The sequence below is a fragment of the Accipiter gentilis genome, chromosome 7 (assembly GCF_929443795.1).
Source record: "Accipiter gentilis chromosome 7, bAccGen1.1, whole genome shotgun sequence".
In the NCBI taxonomy this organism is placed as follows: Eukaryota; Metazoa; Chordata; class Aves; order Accipitriformes; family Accipitridae; genus Astur; species Astur gentilis.
The window spans coordinates 9595170-9618944 of record NC_064886.1 but is presented as its reverse complement, the minus strand read 5'-3'; the positions used below and the strand labels follow the sequence as shown (position 1 = coordinate 9618944).

General features: G+C 52.9%; 1 protein-coding gene across 12 annotated transcripts in view; it reads left to right on the top strand.

Annotated features, from left to right (window-relative positions):
• CPNE2 (copine 2) overlaps window positions 1-23775 on the top strand; it is a 59697-nt gene that overhangs the window by 4621 nt on the left and 31301 nt on the right. The window contains exons 1-5 of one of the 12 annotated variants that reach the window (XM_049805043.1): window positions 1058-1197; window positions 10353-10549; window positions 10628-10699; window positions 19284-19463; window positions 23100-23174. In XM_049805043.1, coding sequence (XP_049661000.1) covers window positions 10382-10549; window positions 10628-10699; window positions 19284-19463; window positions 23100-23174 — 495 coding nt within the window. In that variant the 5' untranslated portion in view covers window positions 1058-1197; window positions 10353-10381. The other 11 variants (XM_049805047.1, XM_049805045.1, XM_049805041.1 and 8 more) reach the window with 11 other exon arrangements.

Below are 23775 nucleotides of genomic sequence, written 5' to 3'. Positions count from 1 at the left end.
CCCTGCATCTCCTGGTTTGCTTGTTTGTCCCACCCAGAGCACGTGCCCGACATGAGCATCGCTGCCACAGGGAGGTAAAGGATTCATGTTGGCATTTGCCTCTCTTGGACAGAGCCTGCTGCGGGTGCTGCCTGTGGTGGGCTGCCCGCAGCCATGCTGCTGCCCGCAGGACCCAGCCTCCCGCTTGCCCGTGGCTGACGGGCAACGTCGTGTTCTGCTCCGGCACGGCGAAGGGAAGTGGCTGCCCCAGCAGTCAGCAGCGTGTGAACGCAGCGGGCGCAGAGCTGGCACGGAAACCTTTTCCTTGGGTCTGCTTTGTAGGGCGGTTGTGTACAGGGTTTGATGCGATCGCCAGGATTCACAGCGACATCACAATGTTTTCTGCCCTAAATCACAGATTTCCCTAAACTGAGCCCCAGAGGAAGCCTGTAGTCAAGCGAAAACATGCCATCTTCTCCGCGCATCTAAGCCAAATACGCGCTCACCAGTGGAGACTGGAATGGGGTCGGTCTGCGTGGCTTGGCTGTCACTGCGTGTCCTCAACGGAGGGGGCTGCTACGCTCTCGTCTTGCCCAGCCCCTCGCCCTTTCTCCATTTCTGAGCAGCAAGCACAGTGCTGCTGCCGCGCTGGAAACCGCACGTGGATTTGTGAGCAGGGCATGTGGTGAGCGCAGGGCATGCAGCAATTGCGGGGCATGCAGCAGGCGCAGGGCATGTGGTGAGCACGGGGCATGCAGCAGGCACGGGGCATGCAGCCATCGCAGGGAATGCAGCGATCACGGGGCACGCAGCAATCACAGGGCAAGCAGCAAGGCTGGGCTCTGCCTCCTGCAGAGGCACCCGTGTTGCAGTTGTCTGGTAGCAGCCATCAGAGCCCGTTTATTTTCTCTTGGGCTTAGAGGAAATACTTTTTTTTGTGCGTTGTTTTTCTACTTTCTGATTTTTCTGAGCGCTCTCCCAAACCACGCTCAGCGTCTGCAGCGTGTCCAGCCCCCTGTCAGCAATGGTGCTGCCTCCCTTCGCACGTCACCGCTGGGTGTGGAAGAACAAGTTTTGCTTTCGTTTGCCAGGCTGGAACCCTTGGCTTTCTGCCGGGTGAGAATTACGGAAACACCTTTGGTGCTGGGAGCGCAGGGGCCCTGGCCCTCTCCGGAGCACTTGGCTCTCCTGCTCTTTGGGGTTTGTGATTTCTTGCCGGTAAGTGGTTTTAGATACTTTGGGGACAGTGCGATGACATTTTCAGAGGGTTTGTCTGAAGAGGGTTGGAGAACGAATCCTGTTGCCCTCTGCTCCCCCAGTGCCAGGGCAAGCTCTGCCCGAGGACGCGGGTCAGTGCCAGTCAGCTCGCACCGGAGGCTGCCCGCACGCTGGAAGCACATAAAGGTGTTTGGTTTTACCCTCGCATCCCTGGCTTACTGAGATCTCCAGTTTCGGTGTCTCTGTGGACATGAGCCCCTCTGCAAGGACGTGGGTCCCGTCCTCCAGTCCTGGAGCAGTGACTGGGCAGCGGTCATGTCCCTGCGGTTGCGGAGGGACGGGCCTCCACCCTGGAGGGATGCTGGGGCACGTACGGGACCACTGCAGGGGCTCTTGCCTTCCCCGGTGCCCTTGTCCTGGGGAACAGCAGCTCCCCTTAGCTACGGGGTGGCCTCTTGGGGCAGAGCAGCCCCAGGTCCCTCCAGTTTCTGCTTGGATGGGGGAAGCAGCCTGGGTGGCAGGGGGGGATGCGGGGGGACACTTGGAGACGTCATCGTGGCGATACAAGGAGCGGGACTGCGGCGCAGGGGGGGATGCAGGGCAGGGTGGGACTGTGGAGGAGTCCTGCTCCCACCCTGTGGGTCCTTCATCATAAGCCGGTTTCTTCGCTGGCACTGCCTTCTCCCGGAGTCCAGCAGCTGCTGTGCCACACACGGGGATGGCAGAGGCAGCTGGAGGTGGTGGATCTGTGCTTGGCATCTGCGGCTGCTGCCTCAGCTCTGGACTGGGCAGGGGAAGTGCTTTGGAGTGGCTCTTCACGTGATGATGTTTTCAAAATGAGACGAGCAGTGGATGGTGCTGATGAGCCCTGGGCTTGACAGGCAGCAGAGGGGAGGCCCCTGTGCTCACGGGTCTGGGCGAGGGGAATGTTAGTCCATCCACCTGGCTTCTTCAGAGCATCTTCCCTAGCTCTGGCTCCTGACAGCCCTCTTTGCCGTCCCAAATCCCAACAGGCGGAGAGGGGAAACGGCACAGAGCAGCGAAGGGCTTTGCCCAAGGAGGAGGTCTGTAGAAAGCAGAAAACAGGCTAGCCCCATCCTCTCCTCTCCGGCTGTGGCGGGATGGCTGTGTGTCACAGCCGAGGTTGGGGCTGCGGTGCCTGCAGAGCACCTGGAGCCTGCAAGGTCTTTGCAAGTGCCGAGTGCCGTTGTTGGTGATGCACGAGCAGCACGGGAGCTCTGCCAGTGGGATAGACCGCAAATGATGACATCTCCTAATCCCCTTTCCCTGAGGGTCTTATGTGCCGGACCTGTTAATTCAATTACACTGGTATTACGGTGTGATGTATTATGCTGTTACGGTATCTGCCAGTGTCCCAACTCTGCGGGGCACTGGGGAAGCCGATGCTCTGGCACCTTGGTATGGCTGGAGAGGTGTCCCTGCATATCCCATGGCATGCCCTGGGAAATGGCAGTCAGGCAAGGGATGCTCCTGTCCTGTGGTCTGGCTCGTGCCCATACCCCCTCAGTGGGTCCTGCCCGGTGGCCCCTGCCTGCTGCTGGCTGCCAGGCCGAGCAGGCTGTCATGGCTGAGCACCCAGCCAGGGCTGGGCTTCTAAAGGGTGACCCTGGGCCATCTGGCAGTGGCACCCATGGGTGGGACAGGCTGCATCATAGCTCCTCTCCTCGCACCATGTAGCTCCTTGCAAGACAGCCGTCTGCCTGGCGGGCTGTCCAGAGGGAGGGCTGCTATGTCCCCTCTGCCCCTGAGCAAGGAGCAAAGGTGGCTTCACCCAGGGGGTCTCTGGAGGTCCCCGAAGGTTTTATGGCTGCTGTGGGTTCCCTTTCACCAGTCACTCATCAGGCGATGTGGCGATCTTTCCCCCTGCATCCAGCTGGAGAAGCTGGATGGGCCTCCTGAATCCCTGGGTTGGAGGTGCGTGTCCCAAGGCTGCAGAGGGACCAACAAGCATCTCCATGGGCAGGTGCTTCTGCATGGGGAGTGCTTCGTTCTTCAAAGTTATGACCCCAGATTTATTGATGCTTGGATGTGGCTTAGTGGGTCACGTCCCCGTTATCCATCCAGTTGCTCTCTGGAGACGGATCTCCTGCTGGGTGAAACTCTCCCTGCACAGTCAGGGTGGGATCCTGTAAAAAAAGTCCCTCTCCAGCTGTCTTATAGACCCCCTTTAGGTACTGGAAGGCTGCTATAAGGTCTCCCCAGAGCCGCCTTTTCTCCAGGCTGAACATCCCCAACTCGCTCAGCCTGTCTTCACAGGAGAGGTGCTCCAGCCCTCTGATCATCTTTGTGGCCCTCCTCCGGACTCGCCCCAGCAGGTCCATGTCCTTCTTACACCAGGGGCCCCAGAACTGAATGCAGTACTGCAGGTGGGGTCTCACCAGAGCAGAGTAGAGGGGGAGAATCACCTCCCTCAACCTGCTGGCCACACTTCCTTTGATGCAGCCCAGGATATGGTTGGCTTTCTGGGCTGTGAACGCACATTGTCAGGTCATGTCCATTTTCTCATCAACCAACACCCCCAAGTCCTTCTCCTCAGAGCTGTTCCCAACCCACTCATCGCCCAGCCTGTACAGGTACTGGGGATTGCCCCAACCCACGTGCAGGACCTTGCACTTGGCCTTATTGAACTTCGTGAGATTCGCACGGGCACACTCCTCCTTCAGGTTGTCAGGGTCCTTCTGGATGGCATCCCTTCCCTCCAGCCTGTCGATCGCACCACACAGTTTGGTGTCGTCGGCAAACTTACTGGGGGTGCACTCAATCCCACTCTCCATGTCGCTGACAAAGATATTAAACAGCACCGGTCCCAGTACTGACCCCTGAAGAACGCCACTCATCACTGGTCTCCACTTGGACATCAAGCTGTTGACCACAACTCTTTGAGTACAACCGTCCAGCCAATTCCTTATTCACCATGTGGTCCATCCATCAAATCCATGCGTCCCCAATTTAGAGACAAGGATGCCGTGTGGGACAATGTCAAATACTTTGCACAAGACTAGGTAGATGACATCAGTGGCTCTTCCCTTATCCATCAACGCTGTAACCCCATCACAGAAGGCCACGAAATCTGTCAGGCAGAATTTGCCCTTAGTGCAGCCATGCTGGCTGTCACTAATCATCTCCTGATTTTCCATGTGCCTTAGCATAGTTTCTATTAGGATCCGCTCCATGATCTTGCTGGACACACAGGTGAGACTGACTGGCCTGTAGTTCCCCAGGTCTTCCTTTTTTACCTTTTTAAAAATAGGGATTTGAAATGATGGGACATTTCAACCCACTGACGACTTCTTTCCACCACAGTCCTCTTTCTCTTGAAAGTGCCTGAATGCAAGAAGTGCCGCTGGGATGGACTTGTGTTTGGTGCCTTGGTCTGGGACTCAAGCTCATCCTCCCTTTCTGCCTCAGTTTTTCTGGTGGGCTTTTATCCCTCTTCCCTGCATGAGCTGCAGGACTTGGGGAAAATCCCCTTGCCGGTCCTGGCATGCTGGCTGGGAGGTTGTGGTCTCCAACATGACTGGGTATGGCAGCTCTCTTTGTGTGGCATCTTCTCTTTCTGGCTGGGAAGCGGGCACACAACCTTTCTGGAGAGGCTGAAATGTGAAACCACTTTGGGGGGGACAGCTCTGGTGCCGCAGGGTTTGCCTCGGGGTCTTCCTGTGATTTGTGACTCCCACGTCACGCCAAGTGACTTTGCATGGCTTTGCTGATCACCCACAGGAGAATCTTGCTGGCTGCTGCCTGCATACTGGTCAGCACAGCCACTTGGGGTTTTGGCAAGGAGGCTGCCTACCCCAGCACCAAACTGTGCCAAGGTTTGGGGGCCTTTCTGGGGACAGAATAGGTCTGAGAGGAGCTGGACATTGTGGGTGACCATTGCCTGGGCACGAAGAAGCAGCAGCTGTCGCACCAAGGTGGCCACCAGCTGGGATGGGATTTCACAGCACCAGTGCAAGAAACCCCACTGTTGGCAGGAGCAGCATTCTCTGTTGAAGCACTATTAGGCACAGTTTCCATCAGGAAGGGTTCACTGGGGAAATTACTTAATTATGTTGCCCTGAAACCCTTTTTCCCTCTGCATCAGGCCCCCAAAATATCTCAGTACAATCCCCTTGGCTCCTTCTGTTGGGCAGGGCCATGGGACTCACTCACAGTGCACCAGCCTGGAAATCAGAGCCCAGCCTGGCATCCCCTCTGAGAATTTGGGAGAATCTGAGCTCAGTCCCAGCCGTGCCGCCCGTGCTGGGATGCTCAGAGGCAGTTTTCAGCCTTTCCCTGCCTCGCAGGAGAGATGAAGGTCCTCTGATGGTAGCGGGTACCCAAGGTACGTCCTTGCAGAGAGTTTTTATGTGCAAGCATCCCCTTTCTGCCTCCCTCAGCCTGCTCCACCGCAGCAGAGGCATTTGCTGGGGAGGAGTACGGTACTGTGTACATGACTAATTGCACGTGCATTCAGAAGGTAACGAGGCTGTTATTAAGACCAGGTGCAGGCTGGTAAATCCACCGTGTTGCCTAGGCAAGACTGAAAGGCAAACGTTTTTGCTTTGCAAAATCATTCTGGAGATGACTGTATTTGTTGACAGGAGGGAGGAAAGTGGCCGGTGTGGGTTTTGACAGCGTGGGGAGCTGCGTCGGGCGTCCGTCACAGCACGTCCCGGCTTTTCCTGGCGTCTCCAGCTCTGTGCGTGCTGCCTCTCAGCTTTGCTGCTGCTCTGGGCAACCAGTTTCTGTGTCCTTCTGCTCCGCAGCTTTGCTTCAATCTTCTGACAACCCGTTTTCACCTGCTCTTCATCCTCCCTCGGGTACTGCTGCTCTCCCGCTGTGTCTCTGCTGCCTGTAAGCTCAGATGCGTGCTTTAGAGGAACCCAAATGTACCTGTTTGATACTCATCTCTCTCATTTTCCCCTTGCAGAAAGTAAATTTGATTCTACAATTGCAGTAGGCTGTAGTGGGGCAGCCCAAGTGGGTAAACTGAGTCACAGTTGACTTCTGTGAAGTATTACAGAAATCACGGAGGGTCCCAAAGAAGGGGAGGGACATCCCCAGGAGGGACCCCGAGGGACTTTGCATGGTATCACTGGTGGATACCAGTACTTCTGCGGCTGTTTCAAATATGCCTGGTATTCCCTGTGAAAATAAATCTGGTTTCTTTAAGGAGGGGAGATCGTTGAAGTTTGATGGCACTATTAACAATTTTAAAAGCCCTCCAAATGTTTTACTTAAAGCACAGCTTTCTTTTTTTTTCCTCTCTGTTTTTTCCTGTTAATGCTTCAAACGGGGCCTTAGCGTGGCCCAAGTGACTGCTTCCTGTGGGGCTTCTCTTCTGCGGAGAGAAGAGGAACTTCCCAGGGCAGAAGTTAGTTTGCAAAACAGATAACTCCTTCCCCTCCTCTTTCAGACAAGAGAGGAAGAAAAGATCCCAGGGCCTCCAGCCGGCCCTTCTGCGTGGGCTTTGGGGATCTGCTGTAGAGACTGGGGGGGCCATGGGGTGAGGAGGAGGAAGAGGAGGAGGAGGGGGAGGAGAACATCTGTGCATGTTGCTCTGGGGCTCCCAGATGTTCATCTCAGATATTCTGGGTGGTCCCAGGGCTTGTGCGTGCCCCCAGCCAGCGAAACCCCTTGCTGCAGGACGTTGTGGACACGGAACAGCTTGGAGGTGACCAGGTCATGAAGGAAAAAGCATCTGAAGGTTACGAAGTGCAAAGATGCATCCAGCTCAGGAAGTCCTGGAAGCTGGAGCCCAGAAAGGATTTCGGGACCGTGTCCCTCCACCCTGGTCCTGTTCTTGTGACACTTCTTCAGGCATCTGCTGTGGTTGATGGCGGACAAGACCGTGGGGCAGTCGGACCTTTTTGCTTGTCCCTGAGACCTCTCATTGGTAGCCTAGCCGTGTTTCGGCAGGAGTCCACGTGTCTGCATGATCAGCACGCAGCCGGCAGCTGGGATTGTACGTCAGGAGAATATTTGGCCACAGATGCGAAGTGAGTCGCAGGACTTCGTTCAGGGTGGTGAATGCGAGGAGAGGAGAACAAAAAAAGGAGGAGAGACTGGAATACAGATGATGGTGAGCCGGCTCTTTCGGTGCCAGCTCAAATCCCCCTCTGAATTTAAAGCATCTGCTGGGGGGTTAAAATGCTGGCAGCTCGCTGAATCTTGGTGGTGCCTCAGATGCAAAGCCTCTGAGCCAGGGGCACCCGTGGCTGCTGCCGAGGCTGCAGGGGCCAAACCCCTGCCTGGCCCCAGGGAAGGTGCTGGATCCATGCTGGTGTGGCAGGAGAGGTGGCTGCGGCTCTCCGATGGGGAGGAAGCAGCTCCCAGGCCCATTTCCCGGGGCAGGATGGTGTGCGTGGACGAGCGATGGTGTCACCTACAGACGTGGTTGTGCCCTGGTGGCATCACCACCTTCTGCCCCTGCCACCTCTCTGAGCATTAAACTTCCCGTGGAGAAGTCTGGGGAGCCAACCTGGCTGGGAAAATGACTTTTTCATTTAAACTAACTACTTTTTGGCTGAATCAGGACAGTTAAGCTTCTCAGGGTTTTATACCAGGACTGGAGCTGGGGGTGGAGGACTAGCCTAAGCCGTGATTCAGGAGAGCTGCCCATCTCTTTGGCATCTCCATGCCTGGTTGGCTGGCTGGATCAGCAGCTCCTCGGCGGAAAAATCATCTTTACTAGGATGAGGTGGAAGGGGGTGGTGACATCTTCCCACTGCCTTTTGCCTTCTTGGGGAGGGAGCAACCACAGGATTTTGTGCTTGGCACCCGTGAGATGGCATCAAGCTCTTCAGCTCGGCACCTGGGGAAGAGGCCGGTGTCCCAGTCCCTCATTTTGAGTGCCTGGGTGGGGAGTGTGTCTGTGCAGGGGACACGAGTCCCACCAGGTCTCTGCCCTCAGCTGGCCCCAGCCGGCGCTGGCCACCTCTCCTCTTCCCTGTGCCCATTTGGACCGCACGCTCCCTGGGGAGCACAGCAGGCTGAGCGCAGGGGCTGGAGCACAGGCGATGCACAGCCTGTGGAGAGGATGTTTTGGTGCCTGCCAGCCCTGGGAAAAAGCTTTTTCCACTGAGTCATTTGCTGCCTCTGCTTTTTGTGAGACGGTGCCGAGGTCTGGGGGAAGGGGAGATGGAAAAACCCAACCCAGATCTCCCTGCTTCAGCAGCCCCAGGTCCATGCCAGCACAGCTGCCCCGTGTTTGCTTTTCGGAGGGAGTGGCAGACAGACAGCGGCATAAATAGAACAGGCCTGGCTATTTTAAGACATTGATTACATGATCTGTGCATTAAAGAAAAAAAATAAATAAAAACTTTGTTTTAGCTGCAACTGGTAACATTGGCTTGAGAGGAGCAGAGGTAGCTCTGGTGGGGACGGGTGTTTCAGAGCTGTTGTCCCAGTGGCCACAGGGGCTTCGTGGTGGATGAGCCATGAGGACTTTACTTCTGCATGTGTTTCTCTTTCAAGTCATGGTAGATGGGCGGTTGCCAACATGTGCCACCATTTTCGTGTTGTGCTGCTGTGGATGGGGAGTGACAGCACAAGATGTGCTTGGTCTAGGCAAGGGGAACCTGTGCTCAGGGACGGGACGTGGGTGCTGTTTCAGTGATGTACACATGTGTGTGCAGCCAAGGATGGGGATTTTCTTCTTCTGGAGATCTTTCTGGGTTCTTATGGAGCTGAAATGATTGCATTGCTCTTGTCCTGAGCAGCAGGCTGTGATGAAGAGCTTGTATTTACCATTGGGGTTTAAAATCAGGCTTGTTTCTGGTGACTTAGTGCCAAGCAGAGATCTTGGCAGGTAGGAGAGGGGGGCTCAGAGCCTTGGAAGACTTGGGGGCTGTTTTCCACTCGGTATTCATTGCAGCTGGGGCCAAGTGCTCAGGGCAGCCAGCGGTGAGCCCAGAGCAAACTCTCCCACAGCCACGCTGGGATCACCCCATCCCTGTCCCCTTCCCCATCCCAGCTTGGAGGCTGAGCTGCAAGGGAAGAGGGCAGCAGCGCAGCTCCCAGCAGTGCAAGGGCTTGTAAATACTCATGCCTGGGCAAAACAAACGAATAATATTAATTGGGGTTTCAATGCCAGACAGCAGCAGATGGCTTAGCAAGGTAGAGGAAGGTGACGTTTAGGGTTTTCAGATAAAGTCAATGAGCCAGGAGCCACCCTTGAAAAAGAGGGAAAAAGGTATTGAAGCAGCTGATGAAAAGAGCTCTCTCTGCACTAGCAACCCCAGCCACGAAGGTTTATTAGTATAAATTAATCTGAAAATGCTTTTTCTTCTCTTTTTTCCCCCTTTCCTCTTCTCTGTTGAAGACCTTTAGTTTTTTTTGCCAAGTAAACTGCACATCAGAAGATAAAACTGTTGTGTGGGATGGGGTTTTGCACTGATAATAGTATAAAACACATATATCTCTGCAAAATGGCTTTGGTAGCAGACTTTTGGTAAGCTCTTCTTATGACAAAGGGTTTTTTGTCAGAGCCCTGTAAATCATCCCATGCACCAGGTCATGCAGTGGTTGTCCCATTTGCCTCGCTCTTCTGTGAACCAGCTATTGCTACTTTAAAATTGCTGCCAGAGCCACTGCTTTCTGCTGGCCTGGTGAGTTGCATTGTGACAGGGCTGAACCAGGGCTGGAGCTGCCCTCCACCCCACTCATCCTCATGGTCTCACCCCTATAACAATTTGGGGGGCAGAGCTCAAGTTTGGCCCTCATAACTTAGGTCCATGGTCCATGGCTTGGGACCAGCCAGACAACGTGTGGAAGTGTAGTTCCTCCCCACAAAAAAACCCCCAGCATGCTGGAGGAAGAGGTTGGGGGACCCCCCACTCCCTTGGGGGGGTAAGCAGAAGATGTTACCTTTCCTTGAAAATCTGTTATCTATGAAGCAAAACCAAAGCAGGTTGTAGGTGCTCTGCTGGGCTCCCACTCAAGACATCTGCCTGGTGTGTTGGCCATGTAGGGATGGTGACTGTGCAGGGCAGCTGCTCTGGAGCCAGGAAAGCCTCATAACTTGTTGCGTGTAACTTAGAGCATGAGGCTCTGGATGCGGCCCCTCTGTCTGTGGCCAACCTACTGGCACTGACAGCATTTTCTGCCTTTCGGCTTGCACTGAGGTTTCTCTTCATTCTCGTGTCCCACAGACTGCCGGGAGCTTCTGCCACAGGAGTCCATGGCGTACACAGTGAGTCCCACGCCGGCGGGGCCCGTCGGCTCCCAGTACTGTGTCTGCAAAGTCGAGTTGTCTGTCTGCGGCCAAAACCTTCTGGACAGGGATGTCACTTCCAAATCTGACCCCTTCTGCGTCCTCTTCATGGAAGTCAATGGGAAGTGGATGGAGGTAAGTCCTGAAGTTGTGTGGATTTCTTCCCCCTGTGGTTTGCCCACGCTGGTGTCTCCTTCTGTGCTCCGCTACAAGGCTGGTCCTCGTTCGTCCCCAAGCAGAGGTGGAAGCTCTTCTGGTCCTCCCGAGGCTGTGTGCATGGTGCCGGTATGTTAATTATTCTGTTTTGCAACTGGTCCTCTCCCCATCGGTGCTTTCTGCTTTGTGCTGGGTGCTAGATTTAACTGCAGGTCTCAAAATGCTGACCTCTGGCAAGGCACGTGGCAGGCGTAAAGGGGTCTTGCCACCTTCAAAGTGGTCCCAGCCCCTTCTCAGTCTGTTGGAAGCTGGGGGTGCTTTGGGTTTGGGTGCCTGAAATGCTGATCTCACGTGACAGTTAGATGTTGTGGGGTCCTACTTGCAACGGGGCATGTTTCTAGGTGAGTCAAGATGAGCTGTTTCTTGAATCCTGAGCTGGTCTTTGGATTTTGCTTGAAGAGTGGCTCTTTCTGGGGCCCAGGAATGTGCTGGGTGAAGGTCTGGTGGGTCAGTCCAAGTGGAAAAATGCTATCCAGGGCAGCTCATGCTCTGAACACCTGCAGCCTCCTTCAAGAAGTATATCAAGGTCAGCAGTCCTGAAGCTGGGCAATTCACGGACTGGTTGTGGAGAGGGCAGGACCATGGGACAGGGAAGACTGTTGGGAGCTGGGTGCGTGGAGGGTTGGATCAGCTCAACTGCAGACAGACAGCAACACGCTGGCAAATCCCGAATGAACTCTTTGCAGACATTGGTCTTTCCTCCTTACCAGAAATCTCATAAATACATGCTTCAACTGCTGTATTTGATACCGGGAGGCCCTGAGAAGAAACTGCAGATGATCTTGTTATTTGCTTGGTTTCAGAAGCCGGCTCCTTACAAATGAGAAAGGTAATTCCTACAGGAAGAGAGGAGGGGAGGGGTCATGACATACACAGTGGGATTGAGTGTACCCTCAGCAAGTTTGCCGATGACACCAAAATGTGTGGTGCGATCGACAGGCTGGAGGGAAGGGATGCCATCCAGAAGGACCCTGACAACCTGAAGGAGGAGTGTGCCCGTGCGAATCTCACGAAGTTCAATAAGGCCAAGTGCAAGGTCCTGCACGTGGGTTGGGGCAATCCCCAGTACCTGTACAGGCTGGGCGATGAGTGGGCTGGGAACAGCTCTGAGGAGAAGGACTTGGGGGTGTTGGTTGATGAGAAAATGGACATGACCTGACAATGTGCGTTCACAGCCCAGAAAGCCAACCATATCCTGGGCTGCATCAAAGGAAGTGTGGCCAGCAGGTTGAGGGAGGTGATTCTCCCCCTCTACTCTGCTCTGGTGAGACCCCACCTGCAGTACTGCATTCAGTTCTGGGGCCCCTGGTGTAAGAAGGACATGGACCTGCTGGGGCGAGTCCAGAGGAGGGCCACAAAGATGATCAGAGGGCTGGAGCACCTCTCCTGTGAAGACAGGCTGAGCGAGTTGGGGATGTTCAGCCTGGAGAAAAGGCGGCTCTGGGGAGACCTTATAGCAGCCTTCCAGTACCTAAAGGGGGTCTATAAGACAGCTGGAGAGGGACTTTTTTTACAAGGACATGTAGTAATATGACAAGGGGTAATGGCTTTAAATTGAGAGGGTAGATTTAGATTAGATATAAGGAAGAAATTCTTTACTGTGCAGGCAGTGAGGCACTGGAACAGGTTGCCCAGAGAGCTTGTGAATGCCCCATCCCTGGAAGTGTTCAAGGCCAGGTTGGATGGGGCTTTGGGCAACCTGGTCTAGTGGAAGGTGTCCCTGCCCATGGCAGGGGGTTGGAACTAAATGATCTTTAAAGTCCCTTCCAACCCAAACTAGTCTGTGATCCTATGACTATCCTTCTTGCCTGCTTTGGGTGTCCCTGCCGCACCAGGACATCTCACTCAGCAGATGTGCATGGCTGCTCGCAGCCCGTGGGCTGCGGGCACTGAGGTTGTGCACAGAGCAGCATGCTGGCACGCTTCCGTGGCTTGGGGGGGCGTATTTTTATTTTCCTTGTATGTGCTAAGGAGCTGAGAGCTGCATTCATTTCCTCTGCCGATCTACCCACTCCAACACAAGCTTACTGCAGAGCAAGACCGTGCTGATAAAAGGCTCTTTAAGGACAGGAGGACTTGCTGTGGCTGTGCCATCCCTGGCAGTGGGTGAACACAGGATAAATCTGTCCCCTCCGAGATGCAGACAGCACACAAGGAGCCCTTGTGTGTTGTTCCCAGCCCTCTGTTTCAGTGGGATGAGGCTGCCGCTAACCAGGCTAATGGAGTGCGAGGCAACTGACCCTCAGTAGCTGTCCGAATTATTTCATAGCATAAGTAAAATGTTGGCCTGATTCCAAAAGCTTGCTTCCCAGCATACCCGCCAACTGAATGTGTATTCCTTTGAAAATCCCCCTCCTGCGGGAAAGGGGCACAGGGTTATGCCATGTCAGGGACCGGGTGAGTGCATGCTGCTGGCACCACGGTTCATCCAGAGGTGCCCAAATTGGCTTTGAGCATCACGACCGTGGTCATCACCTGCAGTGCTGCTGCAACAGCAAGAGGTCTCACTTGGGTGGGTCTCCCAGGCAGATGTACATCTCAGGCTGGTTTTGCAGTCAGGGTGTGCACAAAGTGGACCGGGGACTCCTAAGGATGGTTTTCGTGGTGCTTTATTGACTGTTCAGCACCTCAATGTGGAGAAGCTATAGTTGTCATCTCCTTCTGTGGCAGTCTGAGTTGGGCAAGGTGCTGTCTGTGATAAAATTGGTGTTGCGAATTGTGATGGGTTGACCCTGGCTGGATGCCAGGTGCCCACCAAAGCCGTTCTATCACTCCCCCATCCTCAACTGGACAGGGGAGAGAAAAAAATATAACAAAGAGCTTGCGGGTCGAGATAAGGACAGGAGAGTTCATTCACCAATTACTGTCACGCGCAAAACAGACTCCATTTGGGGAAAATTAACTCAATTTATTACAAATCAACCACAGTAAGATAATAAGAAACAAAACCAAATCTCAGAACACCTTCCCTCCACCCCTCCCTTCTTCCCGGGTACAACTTCACTCCCGGATTTCTCTACCAAACCCCCCCAGTGGCACAGGGGGATGGGGATGGGGTTTACGGTCATCACACGTTATTTTCTGCCGCTAATCCTCCTCAGGGGGAGGGCTCATCACACTCTTCCCCTGCTCCAGCGTGGGGTCCCACCCACGGGAGACAGTCCTCCGCGAACTCCTCCAACGTGGGCCATTCCCACGGGCTGCAGTTCTTCACGAACTGCTCCGGCATGGGTCCATTCCACGGCGTGCAGTCCTTCAGGAGCACACTGCTCCAGCGCGGGTCCCCCACGGGGCCACAAGTCCTGCCAGAAAACCTGCTCCGTGGGCTCCTCTCTCCACAGATCCGCAGGTCCTGCCAGGAGCCTGCTCCAGCGCGGGGTTCCCACGGGGTCACAGCCTCCTTCGGGAGCCCACCTGCTCCGGCGTGGGGTCCTCCACGGGCTGCAGGTGGATATCTGCCCCACCGTGGACCTCCCTGGGCTGCAGGGGGACAGCCTGCCTCCCCGTGGTCTTCCCCAGGGGCTGCAGGGGAATCTCTGCTCCGGCGTGTGGAACACCTCCTGCCCTCCTTCTGCACTGACCTTGGTGTCCGCAGGCTTGTTTCTCTTACATGTTCTCACTCCTCGCTCCGGTGGCTGTTTCTCCCTGTCCCAACGTTTTTTTCCTTCTTAAAAATGTTATCACAGAGGCGTTACCACTATCGTTGATTGACTCGGCCTTGGCCGGCGGCGGGTCCGTCTTAGAGCCGGCTGGTATGGGCTCGCTCTCTCTCGAACGCAGGGGAAGCTTCCAACAGCTTCTTACCGAAGCCACCCCTGTAACTCCCCCTGCTACCAAAACCTTGCCACACAAAACCAATACATGAATCCAAACTCCAGAGTCTATACACGAGCATTTAGCTCTGTGCCTAACAAAAACCTTTTGGCTGCAGGGGGAAAGACTCTGAGCTAAAATGCGTGGAGAAAAAACCAGGGATTTCATTTTATAACTGCAGTTGTAGATAGTGTAAGACGTCTTTTCAGTTGGTCTGGGAGGGAGCAGGTAAGCAGAGCATTGGAGGGTGTGATGGATGGATACAGGCACCTGTGTTGGCTGCAGCAGAAAATGAGCAGCCAAAGGGCATTAAATCATGTAAGCCAAACAAAAATTGTCCCAATTCCTGGGAAATTAGGTGGTCTTGTTTTTCAGATACTTGGACTAGTTGGGCAGCCTTTGAGTGCTTGGCCAAGGAGCTGGGCATCACCTAAGGTGTCCTGCCGCTGATCTTGCTGTCAGTGGGGAGGGTGTTAGGGGCAAAGCTCACCTTACCATGGTCTGCAGTTGACTTTGCTCAGCAGCCTGGTTGAGATTAATGAGCTTTCCAGCCTTGATAGGTGTCATCTCTCTGACCTGATTGTAATTTTCAGGAATTTCTTTTTCTGTCAGTAATGTCTCAGTTCAGCAGTTTTGATTCCAAAGTTTCTTTTACAATACAAATGTGTGGTGGGTTTATTTTTTTCTTCTCCTCTGCTATATTTAGCTTCTTTTTAACTGGCACGGTAGGCACTGGACGTCAGCCTTGAATGGCAGATTGCTCGGTGCTACACTGCTGTGGTTTCAGTAGAGGTTAGCGTGTTGCACGAGCTGGCACATGGTCTGGTGTGCTCGCATGCCACGGAGCTGGCCCTGGTCAACCGGCACACAGGGGGCACAGCTGGGACCGAGACTCTCCCACACCCACAGGCAGCAGTAGCGGTGCATGGATTTGGGCTGTGGCTGGGTGCCGGGGGGGGCCAGGAGAAGTGGGCTCACCCACGAGAGCCTCACTGGGTGGGACACTTGGTGGACCCTTGGCAGCTCATGCCACCATAGTTCAGAGCTACCCAGGGGTGCCTGTGTTGTCCTGCATGGATTTTGGCCGCACAGATGTGTCCCTTGCCCTAAGATGAACCTCTTTCCCATCTGAAAGCGGTGGCTTTAATAACACAGCTGAAACAGGGGATGGATGGGGACAGCAGCAGTTCAGTGGCGTGAAACCATCCCACCACATTGCCCCTGCATCCTCCGCATGGGGTTAGCGACACGTCCCGGCTGTTGGACCTGGTTTAGGAGGTGGGTCTCTTCTCCTCCAGGACCAGCCCCCGCTGTGGTGGTGCCAGTGTCTGAGCTGGGTGGCGGGGCTGCAACATTGCCTGATGCTGACAGAAAGATTTCTGCTTGCTGTTCTTTCTAGCTGTCACATTTGTTCCCAAATACAATTATTTTGTCTGAGCTTAATAGGAATTAAAAAATCTTTGTGAATCAGCCTTGGAGGGGGTGGGGGAGGGAGGGACAGTAAACCACAGGCTGAGTAGTGACATGAAGATGGGTCATGTTTAAATGTTCTGCCCGATGACGTCATCTCGCAGGAGCCATGAAAGACCTGGCCTGTGATGCCGGGAGCAGGGACACATGACTCAGCCATGCTGCTGTTTTTGTGCTGGTCTGAGTCATCTGGCCAGCCCCACGTCTTCAGCACAAGCTTTCCTTGGCACTTAGGAGAGCATCTCCCAGTGTTGGAGCATCAAGCATCTCCACGTGCTGGGGATGCTTGAAGGTCTCTAGCCAACCTCCCTTTGGATGCTGGAGGACTCTCTGGCTGAGTTCCTTGAACACAAGGGCTGTCACTGGAGATGATTTCCCAGTTTCACGCTTGATTTGTAGAATCAAGACTCTTATCCAAACAGATATCTTTAATTAGCCTGGTTGCCTCTTAAAAACCCTTGTGCTTTTCTGCTCTTGGGTGGCAAAGCCACCTCTGCTCTTTACAGGGAACGCAGACCTGTAGGCGTTGGGGGCAAAGGGCAAGGCAGGAACTGATGGCATGCTTGTCTCCTGGGGGGTGGTGGTGTGAAGAGGCCTTGTACACGATGATCACTGGCAAGGTGACTGGTCACCCCATCAAACCAAAGACCAAACCATGTGCAGCAATCAGCTGGGGCTTGCGATTTTGTTGTGCTTCACACTGAAAATAGGCAGGAGATTAAACACTCAGTTTAATCTGGGTATTGAAGGAAGCCACATCACTCCAAAGGTTGGCTCAAGACATGTTGGCTGGGTTTTTCTTCCCCTTCCCTGGGTCACCCCTTCCAGGGCAAAGTTGGAGATGGGACCTCAAGTTATCTCCTTCAAATTGGTGCCTGGGAATGAGAAGACTAGTTTCCCTTGGTCCCCGGCTTCCCAGTAGTTCAGAGAACATGGAAGGAGCTAAAATCCATATCTGTTGCCTGTGCAGTCTCGTCTTCTAGGCTTGAAAGGGGATTTGCGTGTGTTGTGCTGCTGAAAAAAGGCAGAGCTTGTGGATGCCCACTGCTCCTGGTCGACCGCATCTCTGAGCAGATGTTTGGCATCCTTCGGTATGGGATGGCAGCAGAGAGGGAAGGATCTGCATGAAGCTGCTTGGCCTTGGCCAGTGCTCAGCCCACTGGTGTTGATGTATTTGATTCCCTGGAGTGTAGCAGGTGGCTATTCTGGGAACACAGCATTTACTTTAGTTGTTTCTTGGCAATTAAGACAGACTAAGTGACCAACTTCAAAAAACACTGAGGTAGTTGGTATACGTAGCAAACTCACCACATTTCCACTCAGTCCCTCCAAAACCTGCCTCCAGTGCTGAATGAGTTTCTTTGGGACTAAGGTATGTGCTTGCTTTTTTTTTTTTTTTTTTTGCTTTTTTTTTGGAGCTTTTTTATGCTCTGCCATACTTATTCTTGGCTCTGCAGCTCTGGCAGACGCCCCTCCATCCCACAGCCTGGTGCTGCCCAGGGATGATGGTGCAGGAGCTGCTTTCCACAGAGGTCTTGCCCTGGGACCTGGGACGTGCACCTCAGCCTTGCCCGGGACTGGGTGTCCCAGCTGCGAGACGAGGTGGGATGGGACCATGCTGTCTGGGACCATGGCATGGCTGGAAGCTCTGTGGTGTCCCGCAGGCAGATGGGATGGTCTTTCCAGGCACCAAGGGCAGGAGCTTTTGATAACGTCACACTGGCAAGTGCGTGCCTTTCTTTCTCTTTTAATAGACCCTGTTACGATATCCTGGGATAATAGGGTGATGTGGCAAAAGGCTGATGCTGCCAGCCTCTCTGCCAGCTCTGGTTGGCCTGTGGCTGTTCCAGCTCGGATGCTTGGAGCCGTCGGTTCTTCCCATGGGGCTGCCTGCGCTGTGCCGCAGAATGCCCTTTGCCAAACTGGCTGCCATCTCTTTTTTCCTTAGGATATCAATAGCTGCTCTCCTGACACAGCTCCTACTTAGTTTTCTTGCTGGAGGATTTTCCCCCAGGCTGTGGGTGTTAGTTTCTTGTTCAGCCCTCGGGCTGTGCCGCCAGTACCCTTTCTGCCCATTTTAGCTTCATAAGGGTATGCATGTTGGGCTCCAAACTTGCCCTTTCCTGGTGCCTCTTGGGATGGAGGATGGTCTGGTAGGGATGATGGGTCCTGACATTAGAGTTCAGACCCTCCCTGGTCATTGACTTCCAGAAGTAAATACATCAGCTTTTCTCAGCCTCAGTTTCCCAGTTTGGCTTAAATTGTGGGTTGCTGTCTCTGTGTAAGTCCATGTCAGGAGCCTGGCTGATGCTGCCATTCTCCCAGCCCTCCTGCAGTATGAGTTATAGGATCTGGGACCAAAGGTCCATTACCGGAGGGCAGCATCCTGGGATCTCTGGTGTGGCTGTCCCTGGGATATTTTTTTTTTTGGCTCATGCAAGGCTTTCTGTCCGCCTGTGCCATGCTGCATCATAAACCCACACTTCCACTGGCTGCCTGCCAAGTTTCCTCTGCTCTTATCACTGCTCTTGGCTGCAGGATGCTGCAGACCGCCGTGGTGCTTCCCCTCCGATAGCGGGTTCCCCACGCGCCTTCCAGTTTCCATCATCCTCTGTGCGCTTGCCCTTCCAAGCCATCAGAGACGTCATTTCTTCCACCCTGCTTGCAATAGCTCAGGATGACAAAGTCTATTCAAGTCTTGTCTTCTGGGTCCTTCCAGCCTCTTGTTCCTCCTAACACTTGATGAAATCTATGAAAAAATAGCCTGCGGTGGTGATTTTTTTCTCTTTTTTTTCCATGGAAGGCCAAGAAAGAAGAAACCACATGAATGTTTTGCTTTGAGGTCTAGAGGGAAATGCTAGAGGGTTGCTGTTCTGGCTTGTGACACTTTTTCTTGTTTTGCTTGTCCTTGCTTTTAGCTGCACAGCCTGAAAGAAGCAAGTTTGGCATTACAGCTGTGAGGGTCTGGTTGAGGATCGGAGGTGTTTGAGAGCTTCAGCTCCTGGGAGAACAGGGCTTAGGAGCAAATGGAATGGCTCTGGCTTCAATGAGTCTTGAGTCCATGCCGAGCCTTGGCTGGGTGGGCGCCCCTGTCCTGGCTGTTGGCTGGGTAAGTTTATACAGCCCCGTCCTCGGGGATGCAGCTCTCTGCATGAAGTGTTGTTACTTGTTTAGATGGATCCCACCTCATATACCCTGAGTATTATGGCCTGCATTTAGGGATAGCTCTGCTGAATGCCTGCTGTTCTCACTCTCTGATGGTCACTGCAGGGTTTCTGGGTGGCTCTGGCTGAAGTCAGAGAAGAGACATGGCAGTGACAAAGATGCAAGATGTACATACCTAAATGCCTCTTCTTTTTTTTCTTTGCAGCTTGACAGGACAGAGACAGCTGTGAACAACCTCAACCCAGCTTTTGCCAAGAAGTTCATCATCGACTACCACTTTGAAGAAGTGCAGAAGCTCAAGTTTGCCCTGTTTGACCAGGACAAGTCGAGCATGCAGCTGTATGAGCATGACTTCCTGGGTGAATTCTCCTGCACGCTGGGCATGGTGAGTCTCTGAGGTCCCTGCAGCTCGCTGTCCTCCAGCAAAGGGACCCCAAATCACATCAGCCACAGGGACGTTGGGGGATTATTGCTGCTACTCTTACCTACTGTAAAGTTTTCTGGGTCCTTCCTGGCAAAACTAATTCAATTTGCTTGTCACACTTCAACTGTTGAGGTTGAACTGTTCCACGTTAGGGCTGTTGGCTACTTGCTCAAGTCTGAGCTGGTCATAGCGTGGGCTTCTGCTGGTGCCTGCAGAGAGACATCAGCTGGAAGCTTTTGGAGGTACCTGTATCTTGCCATGGGCTATAGTAAGAGCCCTGATGACCGTCTTGGATTTGGACTTGGGAAACTTCCAGATGTTGAAAGTTAGGTTGCATTGAGTCTACCTTTCTATCTCTGTTTTGGTTTTGGTTTTTGGGTTTGTTTTTTTGAAAGCCTTGTCCGTTGCTGTTGTGTAGCAAATCCTCACTCCTACTTTAGCGTGTTGGTGCAGGAATGTGTCTTCTGCTCTTCCTGTGGAAAAGCTTTCAGAGGACAATGCGATTTATAAGCCTTTGGAAGGTCTTTGTATTCATGAGCCCAGACCCTGTTAGAAGTTGGCAGCTACATTCTCCAAACGTCTTTATCTTCTGAGTTTGCTCTGACTCAAAGGCAGGGAATGAGGGGGATTTTTTCCATTCTTTTGCAGCATCTGGCTGCTCAGGGCTGCTGTGGTACCTGGCACAAGCGCAGGGGCTGGGAGAAACTGTCTCTGTTGTGGTCGGTGCTGGGAACATGGGGGAAGCAGACACTGTAATAGGTGGGTTGGCACGGAGACCCAGCCCAAGGTGTTCAGGGAGGTGTTTGTGAATGCAATCGCTTTATTATACAGACTGCAATATGGCACTGCACGTGGCAAGGGCGGCAAGTGACGGCACCATTGCCAGCTCAAGAGCTTGACGTGGTAGAGGAGCACTGACATTTACAGAGTTTGAGATTTAACATCTGGGTTTTTGGAAGTGCTCTGTGATGACCTAATTCTGCTCCTGCAGAAGTTAAGAGACAGTGTAGGCAAAAGCCCAGGCTGGTGTTCAGTGATTTAGACCAAACCCATCCTTTACCGTTAGTTCTGATGTTGCTGAAACGCAGCCACCTCTGGTGTGGGGCAGTTCAGCAATGCTCCTTGTGAAGGTCATGGTCTTGGTGGAAGCTGCAAGCAGTGAATTTATGGACACAAGGAAACAGAGCTGAAACCTTACTGTTCCTAAATGTGGCTCTGCAGAAGTCCAGGGCTCTGCAGACTCATGCCAGAGAGGAACATTATCCATATGCGCTGGGGAGGAAGGTGGAAGAGTCAGGTGATTAGCTCAGAGCATGAGACTGGACAGGCCGTCCTGTGGTTGTGGTAACGGTGGGGACCGGCAGCTGTTGGCAGGTCTCACATCCAAGGTGCTTGCTCAGAACAGTTGATGGTTTAGCCATGGTCGCTGATGGGCATGGCATAACTGTCTACTGTGTCTTTAGGCACAGCTGGTGGTCTTAGTCCATCAGAAAAAAAGAGAGCTCTGAACTTCAGTAATGTCATGAGAGTATTTACACTCAGCAGAAGAGAACTTGGCTTATGGGTGTGCCCAGTTTTTTATGAGTTTTTGCAGCGGGTCCCATGTGGGCTTCTTGGTGACCTTTAGTCCACAGCGAGACACCAGCTTGGAATGGAGGCATCTTATCATTGTCCCTTTTTTCCTGAAAATCTGTTAGCCTCCTCTCCCTGTGGCCAGGACAGGCTTGCAGCACAGCCCGGTTGCGGGGCAGAGGTGGAGTGGAGGGGTAGCATGTGCGCAAGGGTGCCTGGTGAGGAGAGGGGTGAAACAGGGAGGACGGGGGTTTGTGGGTTCAGCCACCCTGCTGTGGGTTTTCTGATGGGTTGGATTTTGTCTGGTGAGATGTTTTCATAAACCTGCCTGGCTTTGAGGCATGAGCAGCTCTTAGAAGGGAAGGAGAGCAGCCATGGACAGCAAAAACTGCACAGCGAGCATTTGACTTTTCAATTTTGAGTTTGCATCGGAGCTCTGTCAGATTAACCAGATTGTTTTATTGCAGCTAATTAGGTCTGTGGTAAGATTCCAAAGGACAGTTGGATCATTCACGGGCCGGTAATGACTTCTGTGGCCAAAAGAAATGTAACAGGGATCAAATTGCAGGCTGGAGGGTGTCTGTGGTTTCTACTAGCCAGTGTTGCGAGGAGATTTCGCCTCCCTGTACACAGTGTGGCACAAACATCTAGTTATGCTGGCTGGTGATTTCTATGGATTTATGGATCAAAAGCACCAGGACATGGCTGGCTAGCCACAATGGTGAAGGGTTTTTGCCTTGAAATTACAAGAATCATAAAATCATAGAATGGTTTGGGTTGGAAGGGACCTTTTAAGATCACCTAGTCCAACCCCCCCCTGCCATGACCAGGGACATCTTCAACTTGACCAGGTTGCTCAGAGCCCCGTCCAACCTGACCTGGAATGTTTCCAGGGATGAGGCATCTCCCACCTCTCTGGGCAACCTCACCACCCTCATCGTAAAAAATTTCTTCCTTATATGTAGTCTGAATCTACCCTCCTTTAGTTTAAAACCATTAACCTTTGTCCTATTGCAACAGGCCCTACTAAAAAGTCTGTCCCCATCTTTCTTGTAGCCCCCTTTAAGTATTGAAAGGTGGCAATAAGGTCTCCCCAGAGGGAGAAGAACATTTCTAAGGAGCAATGGGAGGAATCCAAGCTTGGCTAGGTCACCTGCATGGCAGGAGCATCAAGTTAAGCCATTTCATTATAGGTTTTTTTTAATTGTTATTATTTTCTGGCTGCATGACGTAGGACCAAAGGTGGAGGCAGAAGGATGGATGGGGCTGCACTTTTTAAAGTGCAACCCCTCAGTCTCGAAGGGGTCCCCACTAGGTATGGGAGCAGAACAACCAGCAGGTTGGTGGACCCCCATGTGGGGGTCTGTGCCTCGTGGGGAAAACTTACGGGATCCCCAGATATGAATATGACCAACACTCAGTGAGCTGGGAAAAATCTTAAGGGGTTTAATTCTGCTCCCAGATCATCCTGTCTGGCCTCTTACAAGCCAAAAGTGAAGGGGAGAACATGCCTTTGGGGGGTGCTGACCCCTGTGCCTTGCTTAGCAGCAGCTGTGCAGGGGGTCCAGAGCGATGCTGGGGGAGACCATCCAGCTTGTCACCAGGATTCACCCATGGAAACGTGACCTGAAAGCAAGTTACTGGCAGGGTTCATATTAGAATTATTTAAAATGGGGTTTGAAAGGTTGAATTCTGATTTTGCTGGAAATGAATCACAGTCCTTCAGCTGTGTGAGGTCCTACTGACCTGCTCCACCCAAAGAGCTGGTCCCTGGGTTCAGTGGGAGGTGATGCTTCAGCTTCTTGCAGCATCGCTGCCCTGCACTGTTCAGCTGCTGCCCCACACCCCATGGACTTGGGTGACAGTGGTGATATTCACAGTAGCATGGTCATCCCTGAGTATGTCTGTCTTCTACTGTTGTGAATGCTTAATCTGAATTAACTAACATGAGCAATGATCAGTTGTTTATGAGTCTGCTTTTGATCACTTGTACAATCATGACTTTATTTTCTTTGGCTTCTCTAGATCGTCTCCAGCAAGAAAATAACAAGGACCCTCCTTCTGGGGAATGGCAAGCCGGCTGGAAAAGGGATGATAACGGTACGGTTACTCCTTTACATTACCTCCTGAGTGTGTAAAGGCAGATAATAACCTGGGGGTGATGGATGACACTCACCTGGGGTCCAGGAGACTGGACTTTCTCTCATGAACATTCTTCCCTTTACCTCTCATTTTCCTGCCCACTTTGGTCTGTTTGGAGGACAATTTATTTGGGGCAGGGACCATCTTGCCCAGTGTCTGCTTGGTGTCCAGTGCTGTGAGTCTTCAACTTCTGCTTTGGTCTCTGAAATAAGAAAAACCTCAATCTGGAGAATTACAAAGTAAATCTATGCTGCTGTTATTTGTTATCTGGTACAACACGCCTGCTCAGCCCTCCCTGAAGCAGCGGGAGGTAAAAGGGCTGATGCCTTTGCCAGTGATGGGTGGTTTTGTTTGTAGTAAGAGGATGGGAGCTGTGCCGTAGCAACAACTCTCATAGCAACAGCCGCTGCTCCCAATGCAGACCCCTTCGGGCAGTGGCCTTCCCACTGCAGATCTATTTAGTGATGGATTTTTTTAAAAATAAAAGACTAAATTTAGGTGCATTTCTCTCCTGCCACATTTCCCATCCTTTTTGGATCTCTTCTGTGTTAAGCATTTT